General features: G+C 38.9%; 1 protein-coding gene across 5 annotated transcripts in view; it reads right to left on the bottom strand.

Annotated features, from left to right (window-relative positions):
* The window catches only part of GRIA3 (glutamate ionotropic receptor AMPA type subunit 3), a 288,759-nt gene that overhangs the window by 148,565 nt on the left and 120,597 nt on the right, over nucleotides 1–19,597 (bottom strand). For all 5 annotated transcript variants that reach the window (XM_013061246.2, XM_013061244.2, XM_013061245.2 and 2 more), the window contains one exon: nucleotides 3,066–3,253. In XM_013061246.2, the coding sequence (XP_012916700.1) occupies nucleotides 3,066–3,253 (188 nt within the window). The remainder of the gene's footprint in view (nucleotides 1–3,065; nucleotides 3,254–19,597) is intronic.

Here is a 19,597-nt window from a genome sequence, read left to right on the forward strand (position 1 = left end):
AATATTCTCTGTGAACCCTGACTATCTTTCATCGTTTCTTTCATCTGTCTCTAGGTCTTTTTTCTATGTTAATTCTTAGAGGTGTTAAGTGTGAATACTTCCCTTAGAGTTGAACTGTTAAATAGTGATATTAGTGCCTCTTTTGAGTCTTTTTTTTTTTTTTCTGCTGTTGTCTGAGAGTTGGAAAGAGTTCAAGAAAAAGCTTTGGAAAGACATGTTAGAAGAATTCTATTAGAATTCTTGTTAGAAGAATTCCTGTTAGAAGAATTCGTATTTACCCTCTAAGGGTTTGAACATTCACAGGGAAATCAGAACCTATATCATAAAATGGGGAGATTATGCTATATAGCACTATATTGGAGACCTGTTTATATTTGAAAAATTGCACCATATTGATGTCTTTTCATTCACACCCATGGGATATAGAGTACAATACAAACTTTATGCCAAAATCAAATCTGCAGGGATTTATGTTATGTTGGTGTAACAAGCTCTTCTACCCCAGACAGTGGCATGAAGTATCATTTGTGGTTTTCTTTTATGAAAATCACCTCAATCAAAGTTGAAAACACCTTTAGAGGATATGGCCATATTTTATAAGAACATGGTAATGATTGAATTATAAATGCCATCATTCTAACCAGGATCTGTATTGTGAATTAGGATACATTTGTCAAAAGAATGGTTAGGAACCAACAAAAAAAGTGACATCTCTGTATCTTAACATTCAGTTAATTTTTTCAAATTTTCCCCTAAAGAAGCATTATGTTGAATTTGTTGCTTAATTTAAATAATTTGTTTAATGAGAAATCTATTTTTATATAAAAAATAAATTATGGCGAATTTATGATATCATCAGGTATAGGTTTGAGCAGAGAACCCCCATCTTGAACCTTTAGGAAATGTGTGCTTTAGTAATCTTATGTGGCTGCAGGCAATTTTTTGCCTCTTGTTGGAAGCACTGCAAAATCATAGTGAAACTTACTAAGAATGTGCTGGTTCAATATTCATTCATTCATCCATCCATTCATTCATCCACCCACCCATCCATCACTATGTGCCAGGTACTCTTTTGGACACTGGAAATATGACTGCGAATAAGACAATTGTGGCGCCTACCTCATAGTAGGAGAAATTCCTTAAATGGCAGAGAAAACATTGAGTTGGTAGTTCTATAACAATTCTTTGAAAGAGGGGAAAAGAATAAGTGAAATGAACTCTTTAGCCTTACCTGGATGTTGCTAAAACCTTTCTTTGAACCTTGTTCAGAAAAATTGTATAGGAAGTATATTGAGGGATACTGTGAATGCACATATAGAAGAAAGGAAGATAGAAAGTGATACATGAAAAGAGAGAAAGGGGTTTTTGAATAATGTTAGCTTAGTTTTCCTGAAAGCTTGGTAATAATGACTTTTTTTTTTCCAGACATAACAGTTTATGTCTCTTGGAGCAATTACACCAATCATGGGAGATAGAGCATGCTTTATTTTTCCCTGTGATGTAGATGAGAAAACTGAGGCACAGATATTTTCATTGTTCAAGACCACACAGCTACATAAAATTCAGAGCTCCACCCACTGCGTTTTCTATTACATCATGCTGAAAAATCCCAACCTCCAGTGTAAGACCCTACAAAACCTAGAAGACTTAACTGAATATGACATATTCAAGAAACCAAAGTTCCTGATACAAAAGAAGGAAAACAAAGTACAACAAGGAAGATGTTCCTGTGCTTTAGGCTATTAAGTAGGTCACCCACTAAAAGGCTATTTTGGTATAAAATTTTAGAGGGCATGTAGTACATATACCACCATCACTGACCTGATTCTTCACTTTCAAGATCTAAGAAAATCAAAGGCTTTTTTTTTTTTTTTTTTTAGAAGGGAGGGGTGGATCATTTGGATAGCTCAAGAGAATGTTAGTTGGGAAATTTGATTTAGCCAGGGTATGCTCTAGATTTCCTGTGAGATGCGTTTCACTAGAGGTGATGCCGTTCTCAGGAAGGGGGTGGCTTCATATCTCCATGATGCAGGCTCAGCAATTTCACTCCTCCTTCCTCTCTTTCTCAATCTCTCTCCCTCCATTTCTCTCTCCTCTTCCTTTCCCTTCCCTATTATTATTATTATTATTATTTGCATTGTCTTCTTATGGGGGATATCTGACAAATTGTTAATATTTAATTTGCTATAAAAACAGCTCTCCCAGTCAATGGCTGCTCACTATAATTTCAATCTCCAAAGCTGTTTTGGCCCCAGGTACACTGGGATCGAATTAATATGGAAATGTTTCCTCTACAGTTTTGTTTATGGCAGCACAGGCACTCTGTTATTAACTGGAAAATTGAGACTTCTAAGGAAAATAATAAACTTTCACGACAGTTCAATTTGAAACAGAGTATTCATCTGGCTTAGGGTGAAACATTTTTTCCAATATTTTTTAGTCTTAAATTTAAATACCCAAGCTTGGTAATGAAAACATTTGGGCCCATTGAATTGTATTCTTCCCCCAATCCAATTCTTTTTCAATTCTTTCACATTTTAAAAGCCATAAACACTTTTTTTCTCTTGTATGTCATCTTACAAAAGGGTCTAAATTACGTGTACACATTCTCTCTGTCTTTCTCTGGAACCGGAGGACTATTCTACAAAAATATCCACAAATTCGAACCTAGGGAGGACTCCATTGACACTCTGCAACTACCCGCGCCCCAGGAAACAAAACCCTTCCCTTCTGTCCTGCCTAATCCCTTGTCTGGTCAGCGCTGGGAGGAAGGTATGGAAAAAGAAGGGGATTACTTTGAAGTAGTCAGCGATCTAGAAACAGAAGCGTGATAGGTAGCATTAAATTGCAGAGACTTCCAGATTAATTATGGTATGCAATTTTCAACAGCTTAGTTTTTTTTTTTTTTTCCTGCAGCCACTGGGGAAGAAAAAAGATTAGAGAAACTATCAAAAACTGTTGGCCTATCTAGTCTGTTGGCTATTTAATTTATTAGCAGATATGGGAGCTGCCTAAGGTTTATGATTTAGCGTGTTGGTTGGGGGTGGAATAAATCTCAAATGTACCTGTTCCAAAATTGTGTTAATCCTTTCGACTTCACAGTCAATCAGGTATCGTTTTTCCTGCCTCCTGTCCATTTCTTCAATGATGCGCCGGAATTCTTGGACGTCTTTTATGTTTCCCACAGATCTGGCTGTCACTTGCCAGTTGTTTTGCACTGCTGCTTCCATAATCGCTTGGAGAATGGAAAATCCTGAAAGAAGAAAAACGATGATGTTTTTCTTTTTAAACTCTTCCTGTATTAAAGGTTCTATGTGTCTTTATTACAGTCCGTTGGGTCCCTTCATATCTTACACACTGTGGGAAGCAGGCTTACTCATGACTCCAGACTTGACCATCCAGACAGTCAGCATCTCTATCTTTATTTTTAAAAAGATTTTATTTATTTATTTATGAGATAGAATGAGCAGGGGAGAGGGAGAAGCAGACTCCCCACTGAGAAGGGATCTCCCGAGATCATGACCTGAGTCAAAGGGAGATGATTACCCGAATGAGCCACCCGGGCACCCTCTATATTGATTTAAGGAAGATTCTACAACTCGTGGGCACCAAGCTGGGCCAGATTCAAGCAATCATAGCTGAATTATAGTACCTAACTATTTTGATTGACATGCATTATCAAAAACATCTATGGAATGAATGCTAAAGCTTTTTCCTTGTTTTTGGCCTCAATGTTTCCTGTTGCAGCTCCCGTTTTGATCTTCCACTAAACATTTTTTCGGAACGAGACAGTGTATGTAGAGATAGAACCTTATAACATGGTTGGTTCTTACATGATTATGACTATCCAGCAAGATAAATTATGTCTCTCAAGTAAAAGAACTAAGAAAACCTGACAAACACAATTTCTAACAAAGGTATCATACTGGTCCTTTGATCCTAGAATTATAAAAAAGTTCAATCATGTTAAGTCTTCCTCAGTTCTTCCCCTTTTTAAATTAAATTTACTAGGGATTATTGGTTCCTTTTTAGTTAATTTACATCTGACAACTATTAACTACTAACACCCTGGATCTATGCTGAATGGGAAAGATGGAAAAGATGTGATGTTTGAATTCTGGGCAACGCTTTTGGAGGTGGGGTTTGAGAAGTTGGGAAGAGCAGTATGTCTTAAAGCAGAATAGCACAGGGTTTTCTATTTACTGGTCTTTTCAAGTACTTATGTCTCTAATATTATATCAGGTCTATATTTTTGCTTCTGGTAGGAATTCATAATCTGAGTGTAATTTCATTGAGTATAGATATCATTTTTGGAGGATCCAGTCAAAAGCAGCTCCCTTCTTCCCATAAATTTAATTGTTTTCCATTTATATTTAGGCAATAACTAATGGAAATGGGTAACGGGAGTGATCTGCAAAGCCAGAATGATCTGTGGCATGACCCTTTGGCCAGTGGAGCGATGGAGGACAGACGAAGATCACGTGCCCTTTGAACACATTCCAGGACCCGTCCTGTAATGTAAGCAAGCTATGGTCGGGAATCTTCATCACAGCACCATAGAAAATGGTATTGACATTTGGAGAGCATGCTTTAGGGAGATGGCAGCAGTGACTCAGCCGGTCATTATGACTCCTTTGTGTGCTGGGTGTATGCAGGAAGAAGATCACAAATGAGACCCAAGCACTTGGTAATTTCCAAATGAGCAATTTCAGCATAGGAGCTCAAAATTACAGATCAGAGTAAATTACCATTGCTTTAAATGTTAATTCTTACTCTTTTTAAACCAACCACGCATATTTATTTCTCAGATTTACATTTTTGTGTGGGTTTTCTGTGTGCTCTCTGCTTCAGTGGGACTTGAGGGCACATGGTGGGCCAAAGCATGGGATTAAAAAATAAACAGGAAGAAGGAGATTAAAATATTTGAAAATCTTTCTTAAGCAGTGTACAATAAAGTCTCATTGTTTTGAATCCTACTAATTAAGAATTTATGAAATTCAGCAAGGACGAGGTTGAATTTTACTTCTCTGTACTATTATGAAGAAAGTATGGCTGAATAATAATGGAAAGGAAACGACATCAGGAAGTCTCTGATATGTTCAAACTTTTTAAAAGATCCTTTAGCAAAAGACAAGGTTTTTTGAGTATTGAGTCAAAATCTACTTTTTTTTTTTTTTTTAAAGATTTTATCTATTTGAGAGAGACAGGGATAGCAAGCGAGTACATGAACGGGGAGGAGAGGGAGAATCAGTCTTCCTGTTCTGGGAACAGGAAGCTGGGAGCTGGATGTGGGGCTTAATCCCAGGACCCCAGGATCATGATCTGAGCCGAAGGAAGATGCTTAACTGACTGAGCCACCCAGGTGCCCCATCAAAATCTATACTCCTACCATTTCTATTTTCTAGTCCTATTTCACTACTTAGAGTGACACAGAGAACTTTAATCTCTTTTCCATATGGCAGTCCACATTTTTAAAAATTTTTTTTATAACTTAAAAAAAATCTAATCAATCAATTAATTAATTAATTTTTAAAATAGACATATAATGTATTTTTATCCCCAGGGGTACAGGTCTGTGAATCGCCAGGTTTACACACTTCACAGCACTCACCATAGCACATACCCTCTCCAATGTCCATAACCACACCCCTCTTCTCCCAACCTCCCTCCCCCTAGCAACCCTCTGTTTGTTTTGTGAGATTAAGAGTCACTTATGGTTTGTCTCCCTCCCAAGCCCATCTTGTTTCATTGATTCTTCTCCTACCCCCTTAACCCCCCATGTTGCGTCTCCACTTCCTCATATCAGGGAGATCGTATGATAGTTGTCTTTATCCGGTTGACTTATTTCGCTAAGATGATACCCTCTAGTTCTATCCATGTCATCACAAATGACAACATTTCATTTCTTTTGATGGCTGCATACATTTTTTAATGACAGATAATGTATCTTCCCTTATTTTTCTTTTCTTCAGACAAGAGATGTCCCAATACTACAATAGTTATTTTTACAACATGATGATAAGTTCCCTCACTGTTCAGTCTCTCTCTTATGGTTATTTGTCAATATTTTATTGACCTGGATAAATCAGATGTGATCTGACCAGTGTGGATGACAATGGGATTATTGCCTGCTTTGATTTGGGCTGTTATTTTGGCAGTCTAGGATTGTTAATATTTTTATTTATTTAAAAAATGTTTAAGGATTTTATTTATTTGAGAGAGAGTACCAACGAGAGAGCACAGGCAGGGGGAGTGGTAGAGGGAGAAAAGGCAGAGGGAGAAAAGCAGACTGACCACTGAGCAGGAAGCCTGATGCAAAGGCTTCATTCCAGAATCCTGAGATCATGACCTGAGCTGAAGGCAGATGCTCAACAGACTGAGACAGCCAGGTGCCCCAGGATTGCTAATATTTTTTTAAAATTTAATTTAATTTTTTCAGTGTTCCAAGATTCATTGTTTATGTACCACACTCAGTGCTCCATGCAATATGTGCCCTCCTTAATATCCACCACCAGGCCCTCCCAACCCCCAATACCCCTCCCCTCCAAAACCCTCAGTTTGTTTCTCAGAGTCTACAGTCTCTCATGGTTCATTTTCCCCTCCGATTTCCCCCCCTCACTTCTCTCCTTCACCCAATGTCCTCTGTGTTACTCCTTATGCTCCACAAGTAAGTGTAACCATATGATAATTGACTGTCTCTGCTTGACTTATTCACTCAGCATAATCTCCTCCAGTCTCGTCCATGTTGATACAAGAGTTGGGTATTCATCCTTTCTGATGGAGGCATAATACTCCATTGTATATATGGACCATATCTTCTTTAACCATTCATCTGTTGAAGGACATCTTGGCTCTTTCCACAGTTTGGTGACTGTGGCCATTGCTGCTATGAACATTGGGGTAAAGATGGCCCTTCTTTTCACTACATCTGTATCTTTGGGGTAAATACCCAGTAGTGCAATTGCAGGGTCATAGGGTTAGCTCTATTTTTAATTTCTTAAGGAACATCCACACTATTTTCCAAAGTGGCTGCACCAACTTGCATTTTCACCAACAGTGTAAGAGGGTTCCCCTTTCTCCATATCCTCTCCAACACTACTGTCTTATTAATTTTGGCCATTCTAACTGGGGTAAGGTGGTATCTCAATGTGGTTTTGATTTGAATCTCTCTGAAGGGTGGGTCAACATTCGCAAATCAATCAATGTGATAGAACAAATCAGTAATAGAAGAGAGAAGAACCACATGGGCCTTTCAATTGATGCAGAAAAAGCATTTGACAAGATGCAGCATCCGTTCCTGATTAAAACACTTGAAAGTATAGGGATACAGGGAACAGTCCTCAACTTCATAAAATCTATCTATGAAAAACCCACAGCAAATATCATTTTCAATGGGGAAAAGCTGGCAGCCTTCCCTTTGAGATCAGAAACACGACAAGGATGCCCACTCTGGACACTGTTGTTCAACATAGTACTAGAAGTCTTAGCAATTAGATAACAAAAAGAAATAAAAGGTATTCAAATTGGCAAAGAAGAAGTCAAATTCTCTCTCTTTGCAGATGACATGATACTTTTTATGGAAAACCCAAAGGACTCCACCTCCAATCTACTAGAACTCATACAGCAATTCAGTAATGTGGCAGGATACAAAGTCACTGCACAAAAATTAGTTGCTTTCTTATACACTAACAGTGAAAATATAGAAAGGGAAATTAGAGAATCGATTCCATTTATGATAGCACTGAGAACCATAAGATACCTGGGAATAAACCTAAACAAAGAGGTAAAGGATCTGTGCTTGAGGAACTACAGAACACTCATGAAAGACATTGGAGAAGACACAAAAAGATGGAAAAGCATTCCATGCTCATGGATTGGAAGAATAAACATTGTTAAATTGTCCATACTGCCTAGAGCAATCTATACTTTCAATGCCATCCCGATCAAAATACCAGTGGCGTTTTTCAAAGAGCTGGAACAAAGAAATCTAAAAATTTTAAAAAGATTTTATGTATTTACTTGACAGACAGAGATCACAAGTAGGTAGAGAGGCAGGCAGAGAGAGAGAGAGAGGAAGAAGTAGGCTCCTCACGGAGCAGAGAGCCTGATGTGGGGCTTGATCCCAGGACCCTGGGATCATGATCTGAGCCGAAGGCAGAAATCTAAAATTTGAATGGAACCAGAAGAGACCCTGAATTGCTAAGGAAATGTTGAAAAAGAAAAACAGAACTGGGGGGTATCATGTTGCCTGATTTTAAGCTTTACTACAAAGCTGTGATCACCAAGACAGCATGATACTGGCACAAAACAGACACATAGACCAGTGGAACAGAGTAGAGAGCCCAAATATGGACCCTCAACTTTATGGTCAAATAATCTTCAACAAAGCAGGAAAAAATATCCAGTGAAAAAAGACAGTCTCTTCAATAAATGGTGCTGGGAAAATTAGACAGCTATGTGTAGAAAAATGAAACTTGACCATTCTCTTACACCATACACAAAGACCTCAATGTGAGGAAGGAATCCATCAGAATCCTAGAGGACACCATAGGAAGTAACCTCTTCGACACTGGCCACAGCAACTTCTTTCAAGATATGTCTCCAAAGGCAAAGGAAACAAAAGCGAAAATGAACTTTTGGGACTTTATCAAGATCAAAAGCTTCTGCACAGCAAACAGTCAGCAAAACAAAGAGGCAACCCATGAATGGGAGAAGATACTCGCAAATGACAGTAAAGACAAAGGGCTGATATCCAAGATCTATAAAGAACTCCTCAAACTCAACACACACAAAACAGATAATCACACCAAAAATGGGCAGAAGACATGAACAGATATATCTTCAAAGAAAACATCAAATGGATTGCTAATATTTTTAAATCGCCACATTATACTATTAATTGACACCAAGCTCGGATTCAATTAAAACATGTTGGTTCTCACCATAAAAGCTTTGCCATGTAACAGCTCATTTACCATGTATCAAAATTTGTTCCATTCCAACCTGCTTTTGTCTCCCTTTCTTTAATTCCTCACCTCATACCAGTTTGTATTTCTCTTCTGTTTTTACATTCACTCAAATCTGGAAGATGGTTTTGCACATGTATCCAGTACTCTCATTGTTACCTGCTCAAGGCAACTATACCGGTGTCTCTTTTTCTGCTACCTATAGACCTTTGTGGATGACTTTCCTCCCTCATGAAGCTTCCCTAACTGAACTCTCACTCATTTCTCCAGAGATGAGTAGGCTTAAAAGTAAAGGAAATCAGTTCTAAGTAACAAAGAAGTTGATTAGGAGGACTGTATGACAGGTGTTTAAAAATTCCAAATAAAACTGTATAAATAAATTCTAGTACAGATGCTTGGAATGCTATGCTGCTGTTAAAAAGATGGCCTAATGTCTAGATAACAGAAAAAAGGACTTCTGAGTATACTTTTATGGAGAAGAAAGCTGAGAATAGCACTTATACTATAATTCTATTTTTGTAAAGAAAAGCCTCATCTATTTGTATATGTATAGGAAGAATTCAAAGGAGTTGGCAGTAGTTATCTCTGAGGTTTGGGATTACCAATAAGTCCTATTTGCACCACTCCTTATTTATGGAATGTTTGACTATCCTAAAAGAATGAGTTATTATTTTCTGTAAGCACAACAACAATAAAAATGAAAAACTATGGGGTGCCTGGGTGGCTCAGTGGGTTAAGCCTCTGCATTCAGCTCGGGTCATGATCTCAGGGTCATGGGATCGAGTCCTGCATCGGGCTCTCTGCTCGGCAGGGAGCCTGCTTCCTCCTCTCTCTCTGCTTTCCTCTCTGCCTACTTGTGATTTCTGTCTGTAAAATAAATAAATAATCTTTAAAAAAAGATGAAAAAATATGATTCATGCTGTCTTCTCTGAAGGTAAGCTCCTGGAAGACACAGGTGACAGATGAGCATAGCTTTGTATGCTGCCTACTGCCACCAATAAGTGGTCTCTTAAGAAACACTGATTTCATAAATCTTTGTGTACTTTTGTTCTTTGAATCACGTGAGTGCCCTACCTATTCAAAACTTAAATTGAGAAAACCCCTGATTTTTTTAATGAGCTGGCATCTGGGCCCTTCTGGGCAATGAGCCTTGCTTATATTTTCTCAGCAAGTCAGCACTATGGCTTCATACTGCAGTGTTTTTCACCATGCAGAGTTTCCCTGTGTCCACTGGGGCACATGGCCACGTACTTGACAGCCCTGGGGGCAATGATCACCTCAACTTAAAGATTTTTATTTATTTATTTGACAGAGATCACAAGTAGACAGAGAGGAAGGCAGAGAGAGAGAGGAAGGGAAGCAGGCTCCCTGCTGAGCAGAGAGCCCGATGCTGGGCTTGATCCCAGGACCCTGGGATCATGACCTGAGCCGAAGGCAGCGGCTTAACCCACTGAGCCACCCAGGCACCCCAACCTCAATTTAGTATATATCTGTGAGTAACCTCCCCCAAAGCTCTTATTTGTTTTCGTACCTAATTTATTATATAGTTTGACTGTTCCCTGTTGCAGTTGCCCGAAGAGAGTAAATATGAGTTTGAGGGTGGGAAAAAAAAAAAAAAAAAGAAAAGTTCGTTGCTGGAGACAGAGTCAAAGCAGGCGTTGGTGCTTGTAGGAGGTGAGGTGCTTAACAAAGCCCTGGCTTTTTAAAAATAAGCCTGCTGTTTTAGCAGCTTTAGAATTGTCCTCCACTCTGTGTGAGCTTTGGCATGCCCAACTGAAAGCTACTTTTGTTTGAGCAGCATATTCTCTCATCTTGATTCCAGACCACTGTTGCTGTCCACCTTCTTTTTCTTCTTCATTTTATTTTTTAAAAAATATTTTCTTTATTTATTTGAGACAAAGAGTGAGAACAAGAGATGCGGAGAAAGAGAGGAAGAAGGGGATGGAAAAAGAGAGAGAAATAGAAAGAGAAAGAGAGAGAAGCAAATTCTCCACTGAGTAGGAAGTCTGACGTGGAGCTTGATCCCAGGACCCGGAGATCATGAACTGATCCAAAGGCAGATGCTTCACTGACTGAGTCACCTAGGCGCCCCTTCTTCCTCATTTTAAAGACTGGATGTTACCACAGGTAACTGGGCGAATGCTGGATTGTCTTCTGTGTTCAACCAAGATAATGCAGGAAGCAGGACAGTAGAGGGGCGGCAAGGTGATTATGGATAAAGAACCAGCCCAAACTATGAACCTCCAGTTCAATCCTACTGGACTGGTCCCTGGGCCACCCTTGCTAAACAAGGAAGCCATTGTGGGGAAGGTGAGTGTAGGGATGCTGTGCTATACCACCAGATCCCCCTTCAGCACCAAAGGGCTTATTCCTTCAGCTTCTGGAAAGGTTTTTGGCTGAAGAAAGCTGCCTAGCTTCAAGTAATGCTCCCTTCCCAGAGCAGCCGCATCCAACGCCTGCTTGTTACAGGGTATAAAGGCACAACCCCTTTAGCCCAGATGCAATAACTCTAAAGGGCCATCCCAACTTCAGAGCCCCCTGAAGGGTAGGCGGAGGCCTCGTTAGGACAGCACCACAGCCCAGCTCCTCCTTCTGCTCAAACCCACTTCTTTCTTTTACTTTCTCCCACAAGTGGCGGTAGTGAAGATACTCCCCGAGAAACTTTAGCATGCTGATCTCCATCTCAGAAGCTGCTCCCAGGGAATTCAATCTGTGACTACTGGGTTGACCTCATGGCAGGGATGGCAGCAGATACAAAAATATCTCAAATCTACAATTGTCAAAATCATTTTCACAGGGGGAAAGAAGGTCAGGATTTTGCTCACTATACAAACGAAATGAAAAACTGCTCCATGCTGAACAAATTTCGTATTTGATCTAAAAACAGAAGAATGATAAACTTGCCTGTTCTCTGTCCCTTTCTCCCAGCATTCTGTCCTTTTCCAGGTGTCAGTGTAAGAATGGCTCATGGTTTAATGTGTTACCCCTCCAGTTAACACAGTTAGATTTTAGCAGTGGCTTCATACAAGCCAGTTTGGAAGGAAAGGGAAACGAATGTTGAGCATTGTTTTGAGGTCTGTCCATCTCATAGGGTCATGTGAGACGGCTCTGAAAGTTGGTGATGTGCTTTATGATCTTTAGGCTATAACATTTAACAAATGAACAGCTGGTAGCTGGTGGGTGTCTCAGAGGCCAGCGGAGTGTGGGGTCAGTGTCCATCTTGCCTGTTATTCAACTGAATTCAGCTGAAGGAAGCATTGCTCTATTTTTCTGCATCTTTACTTACCTCTGTGGCTCTCGACTCTGGCTGCACATTATAATCACCTTGGAAGCTTAAAAAAATGGATATCCAAACCTCACCCTGGACCCAGGCTTTGCTTTATTTTATTTTAAATTCCCCAGATGATTTTCATGTACTATTGACCTCCTAATGACTACCCAATACAGTGGGGTATGTGGAAGCAGGTTTCTCTCTCTCTCTTTCTCTCTTTTTTTTTTTTTAAGATTTTATGTATGTACATATGTATGTATGTATGTATGTATGTATTAGAGAAAGAGAGAGCAAGGGAGCAAGTAGGGGAGACAGAGGGACAAGCAGACTCCACACTGAGTGAGGAGCCCAATGTAGGGCTTGATCTTAGGACCACGAGATCATGACTTGGCTGAAATCTAGAGTAGGACACTTGACTGAGCCATCCAAGCACCCCAGAACCAGGTTTCTTTCTTATGTATCCTTCATGACTGGTGGAAAAGTTCTGGGTGAGAAAAGCATGATCCAAGAAGGGATATATGTCCTCCAGAAATAAGCAAACGAAAGTATGAAAGCAAGGGGGGAAGGCCATAATGTCAGGGTTATGAATCGCTTCTTCCTGTGGTAGATGAGGAATCTGCGAACATTGAGTACGTGGTAAGCAGACCCTAATGTGTTCAAAGCACTTTACAAATGTCTTTCTTCTTCTGAGGTAGCATCTGTGTTTTTCTTTCTATGTATAAAATTAATATGTGCTTATTTTGGACATTTGAAAAGACACAAAAAGTAACAAAAATAAAATACAAGTACAGGTGACTGTTCCTCGAGGATAACCACTGTTAATATTTGATATATTCTTTCCATTTTATTTTATATAAATATATCACATGCTCTTTTTTCAGTAAAATGGATTTTACTATTTCTGTCTTGTCTTTAAAAAGCTAACATTGTATCTTGAATGTCATTTTATGTTATTCAATGTTTTCAGACATGATTTTAATGGCTGTATAATATTCCATTTCTTAGACATATTTAATTTATTTAACCATTCTCCAATATGAAAATTTCGATTGTTTCTAATCTCTCCTTATTACAAATAATGCTGTGATAACAACATTTATATAGCATCTCTAATTATTTCCACAGGATAAATGTCTAGAAGTAGTAATATCAGCTCAAACATTTATGGACATTTTTAAGGCTTTTCATACATATTGCCAAATTGATCTCCAGAAAGGTTGAACCACTTTATGTTTCCATCACCAGAATACAAGAGTACTTGTCTCTCTGCCCTTTTGCTAGCATTGAATAAGACATGTACCCATTTGATAGGAAGACATAAAGATATTTGTTTTCTTATTAACAATTTTTTGATTGTTAGTAAAATTAATGATTTAAAAAAATTTTGTGTCCATGTTTATTATTTTGATAATTTCCTGTTTATTTCCTTTGTTCAGATTTCTACTGTGATATTAATGGTGTTCTTTTTTTTCTTTTTAAAATTATTTTCCTTTTTACTAGTTTTTTAAATAGGCTCTGTTTCCAATGTGTGGCTTGAACTCATGACCCTGAGTTCAAGAGTTACACGCTCTACTGACTGAGTCAGCCAGGCTTTCTTGTTGATTCATAAGGGTCCTAATATATTAACAATATTAAGTGTCTGTACTATATGTCACATATATTTTAATTCAGTTTATTTGACATTTAATGTTGTCTGTGATATGTTTTAATGAACAGAAGTGTAATATTTTATGAAATTAATATTCTTATTCTTCAAAAAATTATGTGAGATGGAAAGAGACAAATGAAATTTCTCTTCTGCTCTTATTTGAGTGTTCATCTGAGCTTTAAACCCAAAACTTATGTGAGCCACTCTCTTCATTTCTCACAACTTTTTTAGTCTCCATGGAAGTTCAGATAAATTTTTCTTGTGTATTGTGGCAAAGTAAGTGAATGGGGGAAACTACATATGGAGTATGAGGTGGTTTCTGAGATACAAGTGCAGAGCAGAAAAATAGAGACAGAGGAGAGAGAGAAGAGAAGCCCAATTCAGTTAGTCTGGATTAAGTGTTGCCATATCTAAGAAACCTGATATTCAAAAATCTGAACTCAAACCCAATACTTTAGGGTATGTTTATTCATATTACAAATGTATTTTTTTAAAGATTTACTTATTTATTTAGGGAGAGAAGATGAGAGAGAATGAGTGGGAGGCGGGGCAGAGGGAGACAGAGAATCCTCATGCAGGCTCCCACTGAGCACAGAGCGCATGAGGCTCCATCTCACAACCCTAAGATCATGACCTGAGCCAAAATCAAGAGTCAGACATTTAGCTGACTGTGCCACCCAGGCACCCCACAAATGTACTTAAAAAAATTTTTTTTTAAAGGATTTTGTTTATGTGACAGAGAGGGATCACAAGTAGGCAGAGGCAGGCAGAGAAAGAGGAAGGGAAGCAGGCTCCCTGCCGAGCAGAGAGCCCGATATGGGGCTCCATCCAAGGACCCTGGGATCATGACCTGAGCCGAAAGCAGAGGCTTTAACCCACTGAGCCACTCAGGCGCCCCCACATGTACTTTTCTTTAAAAAGAATTCATGGAAATATTCTGATAGAACACTTGAACCCACATTTTGTCATTTTGCTGTTTGTTTTTGTTTTAACTTGATTTAAACACGTTTGATTTCCACCAAAATCGATATAGCAATTGTCTACATTTGAGGTGCTAATGCAGAAACTCTTCTGTGTGTGAGGAGTTCAAGATGGAAAGATCAAGAACCTCTCTGTGCTTGCATATGGATGTCAGTCTGTGGATTTTATGGAACAGGATAAAAACAAATACTCACCCACACCCGGCCCAATTCACCCTTGGCAAATTAAGATTTCCCTGAGGTCTTCATTCCTCATAATTGTGTTTGTTTAAGTTTCCTTTTAATTAAGAGCTGACCCTCTGCAAATCTTCTCTTCCCTGCAGCTACATTATTAGGATGGGACCTTAGCTAATTTGGGAGTCAGTGAACAGAAGATGCTCCCCACTCAGTGTCCCAGTTCTATGTCCTTTTCCTAGTACAAATCCTCCCTCCACATCAACCCCTTTACTCATACTAGACTGCCCGTGACAGAGTAAAGCTTAATTGTAACACTTCCATGAAGGATTTATGTTTTAAAGTAGGATCAAAGCCTGAAAGTAAAGGGGCAAACTCCAACAGAGAAATTGTATACAGTAGTAAGCAGGAGGTATTGTTTGGCAGCCTGTGGTATTTCTGATACCCAAATATCCCACTCGAAGTGGCAACTACTGACTGACTACTTGTCAAGTTCAAAGTGAGCTCTGAAACTGGTGGGGCATGTAACCCTACATTTCCATTTTCCTTTTTTGTCCTATTTTTCATTAGGAACTTTCTTTCCCTGTTGGTGAATTACATTCTCCTTTATTCTGTTCATCATAAGTTGAGAAGGCATGCCCAAATAGATAAACCAGTTTGTTGAGTGAAAGTAAACTTGGTTTGCATTGTCAGCTGAGAGGAAATTTAGAAGACCACCTGGATTTGCATAACGTCCAGAAAAAGCAGAACAGGCAACCCTCTGATCCTCAACCATACAAGGTCTAATAGAAAAAAAATAATAATTAAGAAACAAAAGAAAAAATTAAAAAATGGGATTTTACCAAAGTAGAAAGCTTTCGTACAGTGAGAGAAAACATCATCAAAATGAAAAGACAACCAACTGAATGGAAGAAGTTTGAAAATCACATATCCAACAAGGTATTAACATCTAAAATATATAAAGAACTCATAAAACTCACCACCAATGAAAATAAACAATCTGATTAAAAAATGAACAGAAAAGTGAAAAGAAGGGCCATCCGTACTCCAATGTTCATAGCAGCAATGGCCACAGTCACCAAACTGTGGAAAGAACAAAGATGCCCTTCAACGGACGAATGGTTAAAGAATATATGGTCCATATAGACAATGGAGTAGTATGTCTCCATCAGAAAAGATGAATACCCAACTTTTGTATCTCACATGGACGGGACTGGAAGAGATTATGCTGAGTGAAATAAGTCAAGCAGAGAGTCAATTATCATATGGTTTCACTTACTTGTGCAGCATAAGGAATAACAGGGAAGACATTGGGAGATGGAGAGGAGGAGTGAGGGGGAGAAATCGGAGAGGGAGATGAACCATGAGTGACTGTGGACTCTGAGAAACAAACTGAGGTTTTTGGAGAAGAGGGGTGTGGGGCGTTGGGTGATCCTGGTAGTGGGTATTATGAAGGGCACATATTGCATGGAGCATAACCAATGAATTTTGGAACACTGAAAAAAAAATTTAATAAAAATGAGCAGAAAATCAGACATTTTTTCAAAGAATACGGATGGACAACAGGCACATGAAATAGACATTTTTTCAGATAGACATTTTTTCAAAGAATACGGATGGACAACAGGCACATGAAAAGATGTTCAGCATCAAATTGTTAGGAAAATGCACATTGAAACAACAATAAGATTTCACCTCACACTGGTTAGGTTAGAATGGCTATTATCAAAATGACATGTGGCACCTGGATGGCTCAGCTGGTTAAGTGTGCAACTCTTGACTTTGGCTCATGTTGTAATCTCAGGATTGTGAGACTGGGCCCTGAATCGGGCTCTGTTCTGGGTGTGGAGTCTGCTTGAGATTCTCTCCCTCTGTCCCTTTCTGTGCTCAAGCTCTTGTTCTCTCTAAAACAAATAAATAAAATCTTAAAAAAAGGCAAGAAGCAGAAAGTGTTGGAAAGGATGTGGAGGATAAAGGACACTCGTGCTCTGTTGGTGGGAATGTAAATTGGTGCAGCCACTGTGAAAAACAGAACGGAGATTCCTCAAAAAATTAAAAATAGAAATACCACAAGATCTGGTAATTCCACTTCTGGATATTTATCTGAAAAATAAAAAAGACTGGTTTAAAAAGATACGTGCACCCTTATGTTCGCCACAATATTATTAACAACAGCCAAGACATGGAAAGAACCTAAATGTCCATCAATGGATGAATGGATTAAAAAAGTTATGGTATAGGGGTGCCTGGGTGGTTCAGTCTGTTAAGCGTCTTTCTGCCTTTGGCTCAGATCATGAGCTCAGGGTCCTGAGATCGAGTGCTGTCTCAGGCTCCCTGCTCAGCTGGGCATCTGGTTCTCCCTCTCCTTCTGCCCCTCCCCTCTGCTCATGCTCTCACTTTCTCTCTCTCTCTCAGATAAACAAATAAAATCTTTAAAGATATGGTATATATGTACATGTGTATGTGTGTGTGTATATATATATATATATGCCCATATATATGTATTCCAACATTATATATATGCATATATATGATAGAATATTACTCAGCCATAAAAAGGAATGAATTCTTGTCACAGAAACAACATGGATGCACGTCAAAGGTATTATGCTAAGTGAAAGAGGTCAGACAGAGAAAGACACTCATATATGGAATTTTTAAAAAGCAAAACAAATTAACAAACAAAACAAAAATAAACTCATAGACACAGAACAGATTGGTCATTACCAGAGGGGAAAGGGGGGTGGAGGGTAGACAAAAAGAGCAAAAGGGGTCAACTGTATGGTGACAGATGGTAACTAGACTTTTAGTTGTGATCACTTGTAGTGCACACAGACATTGACTTATAATGTTGTATACCTGAAACTTATATAATATTATATACCAATTTTACTCCAATTAAAAAAAATATAAAAAAAATAGAAACAACTGGAAGGAACTGGAATCTGGATTAAAGGGGATACTACAAAGCTTGAGGACAATTCTCTCATGTTTCTATTTGGTATCTAGATAATTGTCCTGGGATGGACTGCCTGCAATGCAAACTCATAAAGGGTCTAAGTCATCTCAAAGCTGTCTGGGGACTACTGTGCACTTAAATGATGTCATGTGATGATTGATAGGGTTCTTATTTAACATTTCCTCACATGGCTTTTAATCCCCTTGAAATCAGTAATTTTCAGGACTCATGTGACTATTTCTCCTAGTAAAGCAAATGGTGAGTGGCCTGGGTGTTAGCAGGCACTTCATGGGCAGGTGGGGGAGAGCTGACCATAGACGTCAACCAAATAATGCACTGCCCAGCTCTGGTTGTGTGGGGTGGTGGGAAATCTCTTCATGTGATTTAAAAGGGGGGGCTATTTACGGGTGGGGAAGAAGTGCTACCAATCAGCCACACTACATCTTCTCCCCAAGCCCAAGCTATTCCAAATAGTACCTAGTGGCCACAATGAAGATAAACCTTAACCCTGCCATCCATCCTCCAGCAGGGGAAGAATTTTGAATGGGTTCTCAGAAGTGGGTGTATTTTGCATTAAGCGTCCACATCTTGGGCTTCCCTTTGAACACAGTAGTTTATGGTTTACATTGTGGTCTGTGCCTATGGAGAAGTAAGGTGAATTGATTCAGATGGGACTTAAGCTCAGAAAATATGTGCTTGCATTCTATCAAAAAGATTTCTTACCGGGAGAGTGACTACTCTGGAAACATTTTTTGACATTCTTAATTTTGAGAAAGCAAGGCTAAGCCAAACCTCTTCACCTTCCTGAGTTTTGGGGGTGAGGCATGCATGCTCGCTACCAGCAATGAAGAGAGGAGGTGGAAAGTGAAGGCAGTTTCATGTCAAAGATGAAAAGGTCTAGATGTGACTGGAAAGGACTGTGGCTTATTCTGCCTGGAAGCGCAAAGATTTCTTGATCCTGATACTATTGGAAGGCTGTCAAAGGTAATATTAAGGGCAAGATTTGCCTAGAGGATACAGAGGGGCTAAAGATACAGTCCTAAAGACAGCAAGAGAGCACACTTTTCCTTTAAGGAAAGAAAGTTCCCTTTGACTTAATTCTGTGGTCTATAATCTGCTTGGGAAACATCCAAAGTGGGATGTTTAGAACTTACAAGGTAAATAAGCATTTGCATGTGCCCTTCCAGACTAAAAAAAGAAACACACTCATAAAAACATCACCAAGATCAACTCATTTTGATTAGTTGTTTTCTTTCAATTGAATTTTTTTCTAATAGGGATATGACAGTGGATTTAAGAGTATGGGTAGGGTTGGAGGCTAATGTTTCATCTTGTGCAGGACTTAGGTCCCCAGAAGAGTGGCTGAGTCTTGGCTGAACTTTAGAGAAGTTAGGTTGTCTGAGATGGTCAGTGTTCTCCCAAGTCTCTTAGCATTCTCAAATTTGAGAGTCAGAATTTTGTGATGGTCCCAATCTCTTCATTGTACTAATGAGAAATGGGAATCCAGAGGGAGAAAATGGTTTATCCAGTGGTGGATCCCAACTTGACCATGACCTTTTTCTTTTAACTTTCAATAGTAATGTGAAATGACGATTCTGT

Source organism: Mustela putorius, unplaced genomic scaffold (assembly GCF_011764305.1).
Source record: "Mustela putorius furo isolate JIRA1106 unplaced genomic scaffold, ASM1176430v1.1 tig00003901_pilon_pilon_pilon, whole genome shotgun sequence".
NCBI classification, from domain to species: domain Eukaryota; kingdom Metazoa; phylum Chordata; class Mammalia; order Carnivora; family Mustelidae; genus Mustela; species Mustela putorius.